We start from the raw sequence: 17,399 nt of genomic DNA, 5'->3' as shown, positions 1-17,399 counted from the left end.
AAATTTAAGATTCTAAATAATTCTAAATTCAAAGAAGTCTGATCTAACAGATAGAGGAAAGAGAACCAGAAATCTTTCTCAGATTCTAACAGCAACTTGCCGAAGGACTCCGGAAAAGTCTCCATTTGCCCATCTCGGAATGAATAGAACATGGTAAGGCAGTGATGCCCAATTGGCGATACCATCGATGACCTGGAAAAGGTTCGTGGAGGACCTCATGACAGTCCCCTTCAGTCCTCCTCTCATTAGAAACTGATGGTGCAGTGCAAGTTGTCTGTATGTGTAAGTAACGACACTGAATAGAGTTGTTTTCTTTTAAAAGGCAACAATAATCTTTTTGATAGAAATGATAAAATGATAATCTAAGAATTACCTGAGAATCAGTCTACATGTTCTGATATAAATTTTATACACACAAATTATTTTTGGTAAACACAGATTATGACCTTCCTGACTCATGTTTATGTTTCTGAAATTAATTTCTTCAAAGAAATTAATAAATTGTTGCTCCATGCACTACGTTTATTCTATCTATAAATATGGCACTTCAAATACCACTGATATTTTGTCATCTATCTCAAGTAGTCATCCCTGAAGCTAAAGAGAACGAAGTGACACAAAGACAAACGTAAAAGAACAAGAATTTTACCTAGACAAGTTCCACTGCTCAGCCAGAACTGTACTCCCAATTTCTTCAATGTTTTGGCTGCGAGCTGCAACAATTCCTTTGCACTCTTCCGAAACATCATAGCTTCCACAGTGTTGTCATCAAGGTATTGCTACAGATATAATAAATAGTCAGCTACTAAAGCCATTTCTAAATTGCTAAAACTATTTCCGTGACATCTAATTTAAAATTAAAAATTAGCTCCATATAGTTTCCTATTATAAAAACGAAGTTTCATAGTTCCCTGTTAGTCACACACTTATTTTATAAAGACAATAGGAGTAGATTCTAGAAGAGACAAGTTAAGGGGAAGAGATATAACCAAGATTCTCAAACGGTAAGATTTACATCCTTATCAACACCCTCCTCCACATCACAATTGAGCAGATTGGACAAATGCACGGAGAACTAATGCACTATTTCACTGATGTAATTGGTCTTTCGAGACTGTACAGTAGAGTAGAAACAGCCTGAGATTTCAAATCAGATTATCCGTGTTCAAGTCTAGCCTCGCTTCTTTTTGCCTGCAACCCTGGGCATATCATCTCAGAATATAAGCTCTCTGAGGGAAGTGACTTCGTTTAGTTTACCACTCTATCTCCAGTGCCCAGAGCAGTACTTGAATATCTGATGAAAGAATGAGACAAAGAACAAACCTCTCTTAGATATAACTTCCTCATCAGGAATTAAAGGATAATAATTATACTTTGCAGGACTACTGTGAAGATTTAATAAATTAATAGATGACAGAAAAATGTCTCACAAATTGTGAAGCTCTATACAAATAATATTATCATTTACTTAGTCTTCTTGCTTTTCTTCCTTTTTAGAGTGTTCTGGAATTGAGGAAAGCACCATAAATTCTTCAGGGATGCTTCACTACCTATGGGACAAAGTCTAAGCTTCTTGGCATGGCAGACAAGGACATTTGAGTTCTGGTCCCTGACTATTGGCCCAGCTTGAACTTCATCCTCCTTGTATTTCATATTACAGCGATAACTTGTAGTTCCCCAAATACACCACAACTCTTCAATCCTCTGTGCCTTTATATATGTTATTTTCTAAAATCTTTCAGGTTTCAGTTCCGCCTTTAGGGAAACATTCCCTGATTTTCCCAGGAAGACGTATGTATTTATTCTCCCCGTGTTCCTCTTAAGTTCAACATTTAGAGAGCCAAGAATTATGTTTGGTACTAGATACAGACAAAGACAAATAAAATAATCTGTTCGTGAGCTTATAACTGTTACCACTCATATATACTTGTCCTATAATTTTTATTGTATTCAATTCTAATTGTTCACTTTATTTATATTTCCTCCATTAGGCTATAAAAATGGTTCCTTAAGGATAGGTACTGAATCTCTCCATCACTGTAAGTACAAATTTAGATTGCACTTAATATGTGAGTAACACATACTGATAAAATGGATAAATGAATAAATGACTGATAGCTTCCTCCCATGCTTACAATATCCTAAGATATCCTGTCATTCTTTTACAATATGGCAGGATGAATCAGTTTCTAGAAAGATTATAGGGATCTTAAGCAAAAAGCAGCCCTTGGAAGAAAGTGGAGTTCCTAAAGATAAGTTGCCTTCTCCAGACTATACGAATTACACGGGATCCCTTCAAGATAAAAACACCCTTAGACATAACTTCTCTTAGAACATACATACAATTGGAATGAAAGATGCAGGTTTCTATCTTTGTTGTAATGGGAAAAGCCTGGAGCTAGGGGTTTGGAGCCCCAGGATTTAGTTCATGCTCAGCCAATAATGACTGCATAGCTAACATCTCGAGACCTCGGTTTTCTTATCCGTTAAAGCAAACACTTACTTGCCTTATTTCACAGTGACCAAAAGGATTAAATTAATTAACAGGTATGAAAACTCTGTGCTCTACAAAAACATTACTCTGATAGTTACATTCTACTGAGGCTGCCCCCTGCACGGACATACCCTCACCTTGATATACCTTTCCTAATATGATACTCCTAGAGATTCCATTTCTTAGAACTAACCCTTATATGTGTTAGAGTGTATACATATATACACTTGCACACCTTACACACACATTACTCCTATCACTGAGGGGGCCTGTGTGCAGCAAAACCCAAATGGCAACAAGCACATCTGACATGCAGATATTAGCTTCTAAAAAGAACCAGGACTCAGAGATATGACTGATTCCAGGGTTGTGGCAGGGAAATTACAAAATAAACCTAGAATGTCTTGTACCAAAAGGCAAGAAAGAGTTCAAAAAATGATGGAAACACGTCAAAAAGACACAAAAGCAATTGTGAATGGGTTCACAATGGCCAAATATGGAACAATTTGAGGATGAAAATAACGGACTATAACTCATTGAAAAAAATAGAAAACCATGAGTTCATCTGATATAACCAAATAAATTAGAGGTATGATGATGATATTAGTAATATTTACACAGTTTTAAAGTACTTTCATGCCAAATACCTATTAATAACAAAAAGAATAGATACTTCACAGAGGTGAAGCCAGCAGATAGAAGTTTAATCAAGTGATTAATGTGAATGTCAACAGTAATGGGACAATTCAAAATCATGCAGCACGCAATAGCATGTAATGAGAAGAGCACAGCATCACCTCAACGTTACTCCTACTAAAGGTATAACCTGAATCTAATGTGAGGAATAAACAGACAAACCCCAAATGAAGGACAATTTACAAAATATCTGGCCTGTAATCCTCAAAAGCATCAAAGCCGTGAAAGTCAAAAAAGGACTGTGAAACTATTCCAGACTGAAGGAGGCTAAAGAGACGAAAATTAAACACAGCATGTGATTCTGAACTGAATCCTATTTTGATAAAGGTCATTACTGGGGCAATTAGAACAACTCTGAATGGGGATTAAATAGTAATAATCTATGTGTTAATTTCCTGATTTTTGTATTAAGACTGACAGGAGAATGTTCTTACTTTTAGGAAACACTAAATTATCTAAGGTTGTGGGGTATATGGTCTACAACTTACTCCCAAATGGTTCAGAAAAAAGAAAATTATTTACACTGCATATGCAGCTTTTCTGAAAGTTTGAGAATGTTTCCAAATCAATTATTATTTTAAAAAAAGACTGTTAGGAGGCTGCTTTATGATATTTTTAGATTTGTTCATTTCTTGTTTTACACTAGGCATTGTTTACAACAGTGGTCTACAACTTACTCCCAAATGGTTCAGAAAAAAGAAAATTATTTGTACTGCATATGCAGCTTTTCTGAAAGTTTGAGAATGTTTCCAAATCAATTATTATTTTAAAAAAAAGACTGTTAGGAGTCTGCTTTATGATATTTTTAGATTTGTTCATTTCTTGTTTTACACTAGGCATTGTATTTACAACAGTTTGGCGCCATCAAGCGTTCAAAGTTATGTATATTCACTTCAATTTGAAAACAGACCCTGCTGGTATTTTAATCATGGTTCTAACATAAGAAATGATGAAGAATGAAACATTTAAGAACATAAAAAGTAAAAAAGTTATCAGTCCCATCAGGCAATATATATCAGTAATACCAACACATTAGCAGAAAAGAAAAACAAATTAGGAATCACAAGTCTGTCTTGCTGCAGTGAGGACACAGATAACATGGTGAAGAATGAATCCAAAGTTCCACCTGATACTGCTATGAATATAAACCTCTAGACAGTATTATAGTCTTGCTATGTGATAGTACTTTAAACACCAAAACTATGAGGCTATGATAAACTGATAAGCCCTCTGAGCATTAGTCATCTATATTTTTTACTCAAATGTGATTGTTTGCCCTCAAAATTTCAATAGAATGAAAATATGGAATTAAAAAATGACACTATACTAACGATTTATCAATATTTGAAACATTTTACATTTTATACTGGCTTCCCACAAAGATCAACAAAATGAGTCTGGGCAAATGCTTGTAGGTAATGGAGTAGCTCTAATAAATGTCCCTAAAAAAAATCATTTGATTCAGATGAACACCTTATTCTTCATGCACTTTTCCATAATTATAAGATCTTTCCTTTGTGTCAGGTACCATGCTAGATTTTGGGGCCACAGAGGTAAATAAAATGCCTGTTATCAAAAAGTTCACATAATCTAGTAGGGAACAAGGCAGACATTCACAGTTCACTGTGATAACTGCTACGACAGAGATGGCAACCAGAACTCCCTTAAAACAGAGTGAGTGAGTGGTCAAGTGAAAGCACCAGACTGCATCTCTTCTGCTTCTTGTTACTATGTGGTGGGGATATGATGGGCAGCACTTGCCTGCTAGAGCAAGCCCATCCAAACATGTGGTTTTCCAGCTTTTTATCCATGAGGCTGACTGGGTATGTTTTACAGCTCTACAGTTACAGATTTAAGGGGTTGGGGTTAGGAAGGCCCACTTTGGCCATCAGGCCTAGGTCCTGGGGCCAGCACAGCCTACTAGAAAAACTTTGTGTTTGCAGGTGTTGAGCATTTGACCAGTGATGATATAGCTGGCACTTCATTTTCCCATCTGCTCCTGTCCTTGTGTATATAGCTTTTTTCGAAAGGGGACCCAGAAAACAAAGGGCAAGTGGAAGAATTAGGATATCGAAACCCCACTGTAAATCTCACTGTATTCCCAGTATTTGTTTCATGTCATCTCTTAGAACTGAACTTTCATGCCCTTCAACATCATCTTTGTATCCCCAGAGTCAGCAGAGTTCCTGGGAAACAGGTTTTCAATAAATGTTTATTGAATTGAAAGCTAGGGTAGCTGAATAAAGTAAAGTTCAAAAGCACCTGGTCTTTGTATAGCATTTATCTTCAGAACCTTCATAAACACACAGAAAAATTCATATTCAGCATCAGTGCTGAGAAAAACTGTATTTTCTATGAAATTTTTTCTAAGATTTTTTTCACATGGTCTATCTTCTGCAGTGGCTTCGTCCTCCTTCGATTGCTTCAAGAAAAGAACACACCATCTTTCATAAAGTTGATGGGCAATCCTAACTGAAAGCAGAAGCCAATGCTAAACCTATCAAAATCTATCCAAATATAACAAGGCCACATAAATATCAAACCATCCAACAAGGTCTCCATAAATATCAAACCATATCAAACGGTTTTAAGGTTAAAGTTAGTCTACTTTTTTAAAAAATTAAAACAACCTAGAAGAAAATAGATAAATCAAAAAAGATGTGTCCTTACCTTTTTTCCATCTCTTTATCCCCTTGCCCCAAAATATTAAAAACAAACACACGTCCTTTAATTTAAAAAGTATAATATCTGGTTATCTCTAACCTGAAAGAATGCTCGAGCTTCTTTATACCTACACTCGATAAACCTAGAGTGTGGTATTTCTTCTAGAAAGTGCATTAGATCTTTTGGAATGAGAACATCTAGTCCATCAACAGTAATTTCTTGTAACTCTGGCCTGAAAACAAAAGTTAAGATTTATTTTAAGGACTTAACCCAGAGCACTGGCAGCCTCCTCAAAATATATAACATAAGCAAAATAGTAAACATCAAGCATATTTTCTTCAATTATCTCAGATATCAATTTTTAGATCTACTCTTAGCAATTTTGAAATATACCATACGGCAGTGTTATCTATAGTCGCCTTGCTGTATATTACATCCCTAGAACTTATTTCTCTCATAAATAGAAGTTTGTATCTTTTGACTATTTTTACTACATCAGTGTATACCCATGAACATATTTTATCCTGTGTTGAAATTTTTACAACCATAAGATTTGCATTCTTTTATGCCTTGCTTTTACCACCCAACATTGTAGATTCATCTATGTCATTGTACAGAGTGCTCGTGCATTCACTGCCCTGCCCTACAGTACCACTTTATCGTATGAATATGCAACATCTTGTTGGGGGCATTAAGAACCATGTTGCTATGAATATTCTCATATAAATTCCCTGGTGCATTTGTGTATGAGTTTCTTCCTGTTAAATATTTACATTTCAAAACTGATTTATGTGAACTGCATATTAGGTTTAATTACTAAATGTTAAAAAAAAAAAAAGGTAAGAATTCATGACTAGACAATATAGCTTTCGCATTTCCCATTTAGACTCTGAATTTACCTGTCAAAAGCTCCTGGATACCGACCAAACTGCAACTTTCGAAAAGGAACAAATTTCCTGTCAACGTGGGCTTTGAGTCGTAGATGGCCATGCCAGAGGTAGTTGCCACTCCTTTCATGAAAGACCACCAAGTGGATGGTATGAGTGGCCAATTTGCAGAGGTAGTGCAGGGGGATTTCAGTTCCAGAAAGTGAGTCTATTCCATCTAGCCGGGGATCTTTGTTCTCAATCTTTAGGCACTGAAATCCCATATTTTCAGCTATCCGAAACCAGCCTTCCTGAAACCAAAGAAACAGCAAGAATAAATATTTAAAACCAAATACTAGTAGCAAAATTAAAATGATTCTTACACTGAATTAAGCCACACATATTTTTGTGCTAATCTGTTCTTTGCCTGAAGACTTAAAAATGAGGGTGATGAGGAGAAGGAGATGATGGGAGAAAAAAGGAAAGTACCTAAAAGAGAAACTACATAGCTTGGAAGATGTGTTCAAAGACCCTCTTTATGAAAATAAATACAAACATTTTCCCCTGGAATGAGGATGCTCATTTTAGTGTTCTCTGATTAGTACCTATAAAATAAATGTTAACATATAAGGATAACACTTAAACTTGTAATTCTCAATTTAACTTATATTAACCTTATCTTCAAACGTGCTTGAAAAAAGTAGTCGTTTCAACTCAGTTTATATCTCATCTGCTACCATAATAGAAGCCCACCATAATGCAAATCATTAGAAAACAGACTGAGACAAAGTAAAGGCCTAGGTCAAGTCTGAACTGCACAAATCTACTCCCAGTTGCCTTTGCAGTGGTTTGTGCACTTTATAATAATGGTCTTAATTAAGAAAAATCGCATGCAGATTAAGTCTATAGTAATTAGATCTACTAATCTAATTAGCTCTACCTTGGGAGAAGTTTTAGGGAGGAACATCCAAGGGCTCTGCATGATGTCATATGTATAAAAGGATAAATGTCAACCGGTGTTCTTATTCTGGATATTGCTGGCCTTTTGCTTCTTCCATTGGCTCTGGTCATAACCATTTTGCCGACTGTGGCATATTCCCTTTCTTCTAAAGTATCAGTTGTCAAGTCAAGTAGTACTGTATCCAAGAGACATTTTAGAAATCTGTGGGGATATTTTTGGTTATCATAATGACTGAAGAGGACATGCCTGGCATTTAGAGGCCTAGGTCAGGAACACTGAAAAATCTATCCTGTGTCTTGCATAATTTCAAATGTTCTATCAGATAATTACAAAGTGATAAACTTGTTTATAATTATCTGAGCCTCCATTTCCTAGGAATACCATAGCCATGTTAAAGGGGAGACAATTTTTCTTTTTTGTTCTTGTTGGAAACTTGTTCATTATTTTGGAAAACCACACTAGTAAAAATATATTCAATAATATTTGAAGCTATCACATTCAGTGGTCCTACTAATAAGTACAAGCATCTGAATTATTTTAGTATGCTTTCCAGTGTGGTCATGCCTGAGCATTTAAACACTGAAATATACATTTCCTTTTATTTCTACTTTATTAGAGTTAAGACACTATATTGATTTGGGAGATTATATATGCAGATAGGTTATAATTTCTACAAACTTCATTTTGGGAAAATAAAGGAACATTATATATACTCTTTGTAAAAAGGGTTTATAAACCTTGTAGGCTTTTCATTATGAGGAAATCACACAGTCCAATAGGAATGACATTTGGGAGTCTCTCCAGTGAAAATGCTGGCATGCTCTTATTATCCTATAGTGAAACCCACCAATTAATGAGGTCTGACCATAACAAAAAGCTTCCAATTGGTTTTCAGTGCCTTATTCTTAAATATGAAAGACAAAGATCAACAAATATTGTAGAAAATCTGTATCATGAAAAACAAATAAAACCAATAACCATACCAAAAAAAACCCCCAAAAAACGAGAAAGAGGGATTTAGAAAAACAAAATGCAGCAGGGAGCAAAAAACTTTTTTAAACAAACAAAACTTTAAAATCTGCACAGCAAAAAAAACAAAACAGCCCCCATAAAACAAGAATGCTATTATAGGAAACAGTACACAGAGTTCTTAGAAAATAAAAATATAAAACTTTCAAGTAAAAATATTTTAAAAATCAATGGCGTTAAAGATTTTGTTTAAAAGTGGAACCATTAGAAAAAGAGATGAAAAATCATAGAGCAAAGACTACAATATGCAGAGAATACAATGATCAATATTCAAAGAGAGAGAAAAAGACAAAGAAAGGGAGGAAAAGAGGATGGGAGAGAGAGAGAGAGGGGAAGGGAAAAACTATTTGAAGTTATCTTTAGAGTTCAGAGTCCAGTATAGTTGCTGAGAAACAATATCAAAATACAAAAGTCAAAAGCATCTCATTCACCTATAATAAAGAACTGGAAATAAAAGAGAAAAATAGAAAAATACCTGCCTCCCCCCCAAAAAACTATAAGGTAGCAAGAAAGAAATCTTACAAAAGATGTGTAAAATCTGTAAGAAAAATTAGAGTATTCTATTAAATAACATCAAAGGATACCTGAAGTTAAAGGACATATATTTCATGTTAACGGATAAGAAATTTTAATGTTTTAACAACGTCAAGAGACCTTGCCGGCTTTTGCTTTCTCACACTAGCCTGGACTAGCCTGGTTAATGAAAAACAAAAGGCCCAAGCACCTCCACCACTACACCTGAAAACCTGCCATCCAGAGGAAGCACAGCTGCCTAGCTGACTAGCAGCTGCATAAGTGAGCTTAGCTGAGACCAGAAAGGCCCAGCTGAATCCTACCTAAATTGCTAGGTCACAGAATCATGAGGTACATAAATGGATGTTGTTTAAGCCACTAAATTTTGGGGTGATTTGTTACACAGCAGAAGCTAACTACTATATAAGCCAAATTAGAAATCAAATGTGCAGGTAAAAAGAAACATTTTCAGATATGCAAGGTTTCAACTTCCCATTCACCCTTTCTCAGAAGGGAATTCCTCAAATGTGAAGAGGAGTTACAGAACAACATTTGCAGGGCAAATCAATCTGTATGAGGGCAGAAAGTCCAAGAGCTCTAGGAATATGTCACCAAGAAAGGAAAATTGGAACTGAGATTACCTGATATGATAGACCATACTGAGAGTTTCATATTTCTGTTGCAGAGTTCACAAATGGATTATTAATAGATATAAAGAAAACTAGCAAACAACAAAGAAGAAAAAAGTTGTATAAGAAAAGGAATATAATCAGAGTAAACTAGGCATCATGTGTGTGATTATATTTTCATAATAAGGTAAACACTGACTACTGATTTAACTATAAATTGTGATACTGTTATTTTAGGATGATAGTGGGAGAAGTGTGTGTGTAAATGAGACAAAGTAGATATAACAGCTAAATTCTAATAATTCGTAATCTAAATATGAAATATCAAAAATAGAAGCATAAGTATTTCATTTATAGATGAGAAGATAAACAAGGTAGACACAGTGGAAAGTGGTTGGCTCTGGGAGTGGGAATAATGGGTGGGGAAAGAAGAGGCAGATACTATTTTTTTCATTATAAGCTCTGCATTATTATCTGACTTTTTAAACTTAGTACTAGTATTATTATGATTTAAAAAGTAAAAAATTACATTTAAAATACCATGTCCCAACTTTTCCGTAAGTTTAAATATTTTCAAAATATAAAATTGAGAGGAAAAAAAAAACAAGAACCACAGGCCAGCAATATGTCAAAGCTCATTCTTTTGAGGCCCAGGGTAAGAGCCCAGGGGAATCAAGAAAACGGGTAGCTTATCCTGCTTTCTCAGACCACATCATCACCCTGGAGTGTAACCCCACCTATCGGAGGTCAACACAACTAAAACAGATTCATCTGCAGAACTAGTGCATAGTCTATCGTGGCTGGCTGACTAACCAGTTTAGTTCATTGAATCTGATGTTAATTTTCTTATTCTTACTTGAGTAACAACTCCTCAGAATGAAAAAAACAGTGAAATTGGGATTTTAGAGGTATTCCAAATAAAGAAGTAAGCAAAGTTTTGACATGTGTGATTGAGCCTTTATTATTATTACTATTATTATTACTGTCTGACTACTGCCTGTAACCATTAAGCAGGATAAAAATATAAGTTCAAATTTTGGATAAACCTAAGAAGCACCCCACTTCAGTACCAAACAAGTACTGTGCACTTACAAAGTGGAAAGAATGGTGCTATAGACGAGGGATGCTACTGTCACATACACCTTACGTGGCAGATACTGAAAATTCATCGCCAAATCCCTTCCTACTTGCCTGCCTACACTGATGGAAATGCGAAAAACCTATCTTTTCAGCTTCCTTCACAAAAAGGAGACATATGAACATAGTTCTGGACAGTGAGCTATAAGCAGTTTATCAAAAGCTTCTGAGAAAATTTTTCCTTCAGAGGATGGATATTACCACTATCCCTTCCTCTCATCTTCCAGCTTGAACATGAATGTGGTGCCTTGGAGCCATGAGAGCTATCTTGCGATGATGAGATGAATGAAGAAAGAACTTCAGTGACACAAGCCCTGATGTCAGTGAGCAGCTGAACTAATACCACAGCCGTCAACCTTTTAACCACTTGTTACACAAGAAAAATAAATTCCCTATTTGCTTAAGCTAGTAACTGTGTTGTTACTTACAGCTGAAAATATCCTGATACAATTTATATAAAAACTTGTAGAAAAAATTGTAATATTTTACCTTTTAAACTGGTTTAATTCCATATTTTTTGTAAAAGACACATTCCATTATCTGAAAGCAAATCATCCTACCTCATTCTTCCATAGGTGATACTGTAGGGCAAATGCAGTAAAGTCTCTTGGAACGCAGAAAAAGTTGCATTCTGAAGTGGAGCCATGAGAAGTATTTTTGACTTGTTCAAAGTTTTTATTAATCAATTCCAGAACCAAAGGATCAATAAGGAACACAGGTACATTTTGGCTGGTTGTTAGCATAATAAATTTTTTAACTGCACGCTGTTTGAGAAAAAAAAGAATTCCCTTAATTCTATTAAACTGATACAACAATCTATCTTATTAAATTTTATTAATTTTATAAGTACATAGAGTGTGTACTAGATAGATACCATCCTTATTAATATGCTAAGAAAATAATGATACGTGGTCCTTACCCTCAAGAAGTATGCGGTCTACTGAGGAAGATGAACAAATAATTATAAATCAAGATAAAAATATGCTATAGTAAAAATATATGCAACATATTATAAAGTACAGAACAGTAAGCTATTAATTAACTATATGTCAAAAGAATAAGAAAATCTTTGTAGAAAAAGTAGTATCAGAGATGAAAACATCAAGCTTACAAATTATTCTCTTGATATTAGCTAAATCTGTTGAAGCAAAAGTACAAGAGGAAATACCAGATCTATTAGCTTTTAAAAATCAGTCAACCTTTTGGAAACCAAAAACCTATTTTATATGCCACTTTCCTTCATATTTATAATACTGCTTAATAATCTTTCTAAGGAAAAGACCCCAATTAAAATACATTGCCTGCTTAGCCATTCACATAGTTTTTCTAATACTGTAATTAATTTTTAGATACAATTCTGGTGGGCAGTAAGTAGAGTCCTCTACTAAAAAAATAAAATTTTAAATTAGAATAGAAACAAACTAAGTCCCACTTAGAAGTAATAAAACCTAAAACTAGCAAAGATAAATAGAATAAGGGGTACACATTACTGCTTAAAAGCGGACTTCAGTCAAAGCAATCATGACTTCAAAGGGATGTATGCCTCTCCATAGAGAAAGATTATAGATCACTATCCTTCATGAATAAAGATATAAAAATACTTAATAGGACACTTGAAAATCAATTCCAGTAGTTAAAAAAAAAAAGACATCCAAAAAGTAAATGTCTTGACCAAGTAGGGTTTATCCCATGAACAAGAGAGCATTTGAAAATCAATGAAATTCATTGTATCAACAGAATAAAGGGGGAAAATCTACGATAATTTCAAAACAGAAAAAGTATTTGATAAAATTTAGTACCTATTCATGATTAAAAACTCTCAGCAAACCAAGAATAGGATACCTCCCGAATTTGATAAAAAGTATGCACAAAAAAATCTATTGTGGAGTTGTTGAAGTTCTTTATCATGAGACCAGTCTTTCGTCAGATACACGTTTTGCAAATATTTTCTAGTCTGTGGCACATCTATTTATTTTCATAATGGTGTTTTTTGATGAGCAGAAGCTTTAAATTTTGATAGTCTAATCAATTTTTTTCCTTTTATGTTATTGCTTTCTATGCTTTACACTAGGAGAATAAAAGGAGAAGAAGTAGTTTTAAAAGAAAGATGATTAGATGACAGACATTAGTACAAATAAGGTATTTAATGTTTGTTGAATGAATCTCTTTCAGCTTGGTGTTAAATACAAACGTGATAAACACACTGATGGCTTCATTATGATTATTACTATAAATATAGATTAAGTCAGGGTCAAGGAGAAATTCTATAACTCACCTTGTAAGTATGCCTTCCAGGTTGTTATAAATGCTCCTTGGAAAGAGATGTCCAATAGACTCTAAATTCAATTAATTCTAAATTGAGATGACTATTTTCATCTGGCCTTCAGTAATTCATTTTGTTTACAAGAAAGAAAAATGTCTTGTTGAAAATAGGATACACTGACATTATAATAGCCTATTCATCGGCCAGTGTATTACAATTTTATCAGAACCTAAAAGGGCTTGGTGGGACTTGTTCTTAGTGAAAGGCTAGTTCCTAATAATTATCTTTTCTAAGTGCTCTCAAGTAATGTGTTTAATAATTCATTCTATCAGGCTTCAGTACCACAACCGTTGATCAGATTTCACCTTTCATTACTTATAAAATATTAGAACAAAGTATTTCAGTACTTCTCTCTTCCCTGTGGTTTTGCAACTATTATAAAGAGTGATTTTTAGTACTGTGCAATATAATTACAAAGAGAACTCACTGTATATAGTAAGCTACTCTTTAACTTTTTGATTATTTACTTTAAAAGCAAACTCTTTTTAAAAAATCAATTATTTTATCCCACCTCAATGGTCATTCTCTGCATGAAAAAGATGGGGCTGCTCTACTTTTTCTTATAATGTTAAGCCATAAATAAACAAATTCCACTTTAAAATATATCAGTGAATCTGTACCCCTGCTGACTGTTTTATATACTACAGGTTTTGGGAATGCTGTTGGCTGAGCCAAAGTAAAGTCTTCTGTCACACTGAAGCTATTAAAGCTTTAAAACTTTTTCTGAACATGCTCTTCCACTGCACATATGAAGACTCTTAATAAATGGCAAACTTGAAAAGTTTGTTACTGTGTCATCACATTTTAGAGTGTTAAAACTTATGATAGAGCACCTCCATTACCTTCAGATGGATATATTTCACGGTTGTTAAATACTGAATTTTAAATCTCAACAAATTATTTCACTCACAGGACAATAAATATGATCCAAGTATTATGTATGTGTTTTTCTTAAAAGTGGGATGGAAGTAGAGCAGAGCTAGACAGAATGCTCAAAATGCCCCCTTTTATTTCATCTGCTGGAGTCTTTATAATTGTGACTGGGGACTATGAACCCCAAGTGTACCATACTTCTCTTTCCCCTCAGACTATCTCAAGTTCACAGAGCAAAACACCTGCTATTTTTAATAAATTAAAAGTTCACATTGATATTTCTAGACTTGATAGTTGATGAGCCTGATAATAGGATATCCTAGACTTTACCTTTTCAACAGTGGTCCAAACCCAACTGGTGTCAGCAGTGTCCTAAAACTATCACTAGTACTTTACTGCTGCTTGGTCATGTGAAAGCCCACTTCTAAACTAAAGCGTTTGGTGTCCCTGGTTAAGAGAAGCCAAAGATTGAAGTACATCTAAAAGAAATATCTAGTCATATCCAGAATGTATACTAACAGGATAATGTAATTTTTTATTAGTAACCTAGTTTTTCATTCTAAGTCTAGTTAGAAAAAAAGGTAAGAAAATATATTTTATAAATGTGTAGGCTCTGAAATTTGTAAACTAAAACAGGGATATATTATATATATTGCTAGTTTTCCTTATCTTATAAAGGAAACATGTTGAATAGATTTTTATTCCTAATCATTATTTTATAGTTCAATCCTTATTCACATATTTATTCACTTGGGGAAGCACCACAGCTCAGTGAATGAGGGTTCTGGAGGCAAACAGAATCAGGACTCAGTCGCTTAGCACACTAACTGAATCTACGTGAACTAAGGATAACAGTGTGTACTGACTTGTTAGAATTTCCATAAGGACTAAGTGAGATATTGCATGTAAAGCACTTGGCACAGGGTCTGCCCCTTCCCCTCGACCACCTACCCTTACTCCTCACCAAGGTAGCGATTATCATTGTCATCACTCAACAAATACCTACTGAGTATATAAACGAATAAACTACATGGACACTGTAACTGAGGAATTTCTTGCTTATTATACATACCCATTGTATGCTATCAAATCCAATTCGGCTTCCTTTGGATTTTGATAAACCAGCTCCATTCTAGGAAGATCACAAAAGAACATTTTAGTAAATCCAAAGCCCAGCATGCAACATTACATGTAGGGTAAGCATGAGATTCAAACTATACAATGGTTCATAATCATTAAAAATCATTCGCCAAATACCTATTTTCATATAGTCATGAACTAAGAATTCTATAATTATGTATACAACTACCCATGATGGAAAATACTGACAGACTGTAATAAATTATTATTAAACGGTAAGGTGTATATGTCCAACATCTCTAAACTAATTAATTTCCATTGATGAATAGTAAACTCTTTGTTATCTCTTTGGAATTGGGGTTTATCCATTTAGCTCCATACCCTTAATTTCAGCTTATCTCCACACTGAGTTAGTGTTAGTACACCTTGGCAAAGTGATAAGAAAGTATAACATTTATTAAGCAGCTTCTAAGTGTACTGTGTTTGACATTTCCACATTTGAATTCTGTATTCTCATCTACCCCACATAATAATTCTGCAAAGTAGGCATTATTTGTTTTACAGACAGTTTTAGTGCCCATACTTTTCTTAACATACATAATTCCAAATGTTGAGTTTAAAATATTTGTTTAAATATTCAGGCCTAGAGAATCAGTTTTCAACTGGTAAGCCCCAAAATACTATGAAAATAACAGAAGAATGTCTGATGGCCTAGGGACAAGCTCAAAGAAGAACCACAGAAGTTTCTTATGCCTTGAATGTTCTTTATAAGGTATAGATGGGAGGATGTTGAAGAATAGTCTCACACTAAAAATGAAATGTGCTCCAAATTTCTAAAAAGGAGACTCATCCCACCCCAAACATAAACTCAAAGGCAGGAACAAAATCCAATTCATCTTTATATTGCCAGTGCCTTGCATGGTGTATGGTAATTAGTAAATGCTTAATAAGGGTTTGTTAATTGGAGGAATGGAGGGATGAAAGAAAGAAAGGATATACTGAGTAATGAAGGTAGAGTCTCTCCTCACGATCTCAGCAATGTAGACAATCTAACATTTTATTTTTTTAATATATTTTTTTGTTTCCTATTTTCTCTTAGCTCGTTATTTATATTCCTAATTTTTATTTTTTTTTAATTTATGGTTTTTCCCCTCTTTATTTTCCCCCCACACCCCCACTTCTACCCCTGACCTATGGATGTTGCCCTTTCCCCTTAAGAACTGGATCACTGAAGGTGAGGGCATCTCATTCCACACGCTTGCAGCGTGCAACTGGGTCCTGGTGCCCCTGGAGCCCTCGGGGGGCCTGGTGCACCCAGGGCATGGGATGGTCCGTGGCTCTACCTGGGGCATGAACCCAGGACCTTCTGCATGTAAAGCAGATGTATTAACCTCTACACTATGGAACCACCCGACAATCTAACATTTTAATATTGAGGGATATTTGAGAAAAAAGAGACATCAGTGTTAATTCCCATCAGTGTAAAAACAGGATATCATCTCTTCTTTCTTAAAACAAATAACAAAAAACAAACAAAAAAACCAACCCCCTCTTAACTCCTCTCTCCCAACGAATAATTTTCTGTTTCCCTTTACAGCAAAACTCCTAATGGGTTGACTGCTTTCATTGCCTCTAACTCGTCTCCTTCCATGAACTCACTTGAGCCACAATTTATTCTGTCCCTGTCTTATCTGATCTATAAAGAACTGTTGGTTGCTTCTATCTCACTTAAACACTTCATTCACTTGGCTCTCAGGATCCCCATACTTCCAGTTTTCCTGCTATTTCTCTCTGGCTATTTCTTCTTAGTTTCATTTCCTAGTTCTTCTTACCTCCTTGACATGTTGGAGGCTCCCAAAATTCAAGCCATGGGACTTTTTGTTCACTCTATGTTCATTTCCTTCTACTCCTACGGTAATTCTTCTACTCCTATAGCTTTAAATACCATTTATCTGCTTCCCAATCCCAATTTATATTCCCAAACATGCCAGTCCTTTGACCTCCACATTTCTACATCCAACTGTCTCTTCATCTTCTTCATTTGGATGTCAAATGGACATCTCAAACTTTACATGTACCAAAAAACAAAAACCAAAAGGAATGCAGTCACTATTAACTAACGACCCTACAAATA

The 17,399-nt window shown here is 34.8% G+C and overlaps 1 protein-coding gene across 17 annotated transcripts in view; it reads right to left on the bottom strand.

The window, feature by feature from the left end:
- FKTN (fukutin) overlaps positions 1-17,399 on the bottom strand; it is a 55,107-nt gene that overhangs the window by 22,619 nt on the left and 15,089 nt on the right. For 16 of the 17 annotated variants that reach the window (XR_003043829.1, XR_003043828.1, XM_025041378.1 and 13 more), the window contains 5 exons: positions 15,258-15,317; positions 11,550-11,753; positions 6,754-7,031; positions 5,954-6,086; positions 650-779 (listed from right to left, as the gene is read on the bottom strand). Coding sequence is in view for 15 of the 17 variants with exons in the window: in XM_025041378.1 (XP_024897146.1) it covers positions 650-779; positions 5,954-6,086; positions 6,754-7,031; positions 11,550-11,753; positions 15,258-15,317 (805 nt within the window). In the remaining 2 variants the exon portion in view is untranslated. Of the gene's footprint in view, positions 1-649; positions 780-5,953; positions 6,087-6,753; positions 7,032-7,660; positions 7,883-11,549; positions 11,754-15,257; positions 15,318-17,399 lie in introns of those variants that run through there. The other variant, XM_025041395.1, reaches the window with a different exon arrangement.

This window comes from Pteropus alecto, unplaced genomic scaffold, assembly GCF_000325575.1.
Source record: "Pteropus alecto unplaced genomic scaffold, ASM32557v1 scaffold111, whole genome shotgun sequence".
NCBI lineage: Eukaryota > Metazoa > Chordata > Mammalia > Chiroptera > Pteropodidae > Pteropus > Pteropus alecto.
The sequence above is the reverse complement of the archived record's forward strand: the minus strand, read 5'-3'. Positions and strand labels throughout refer to the sequence as shown.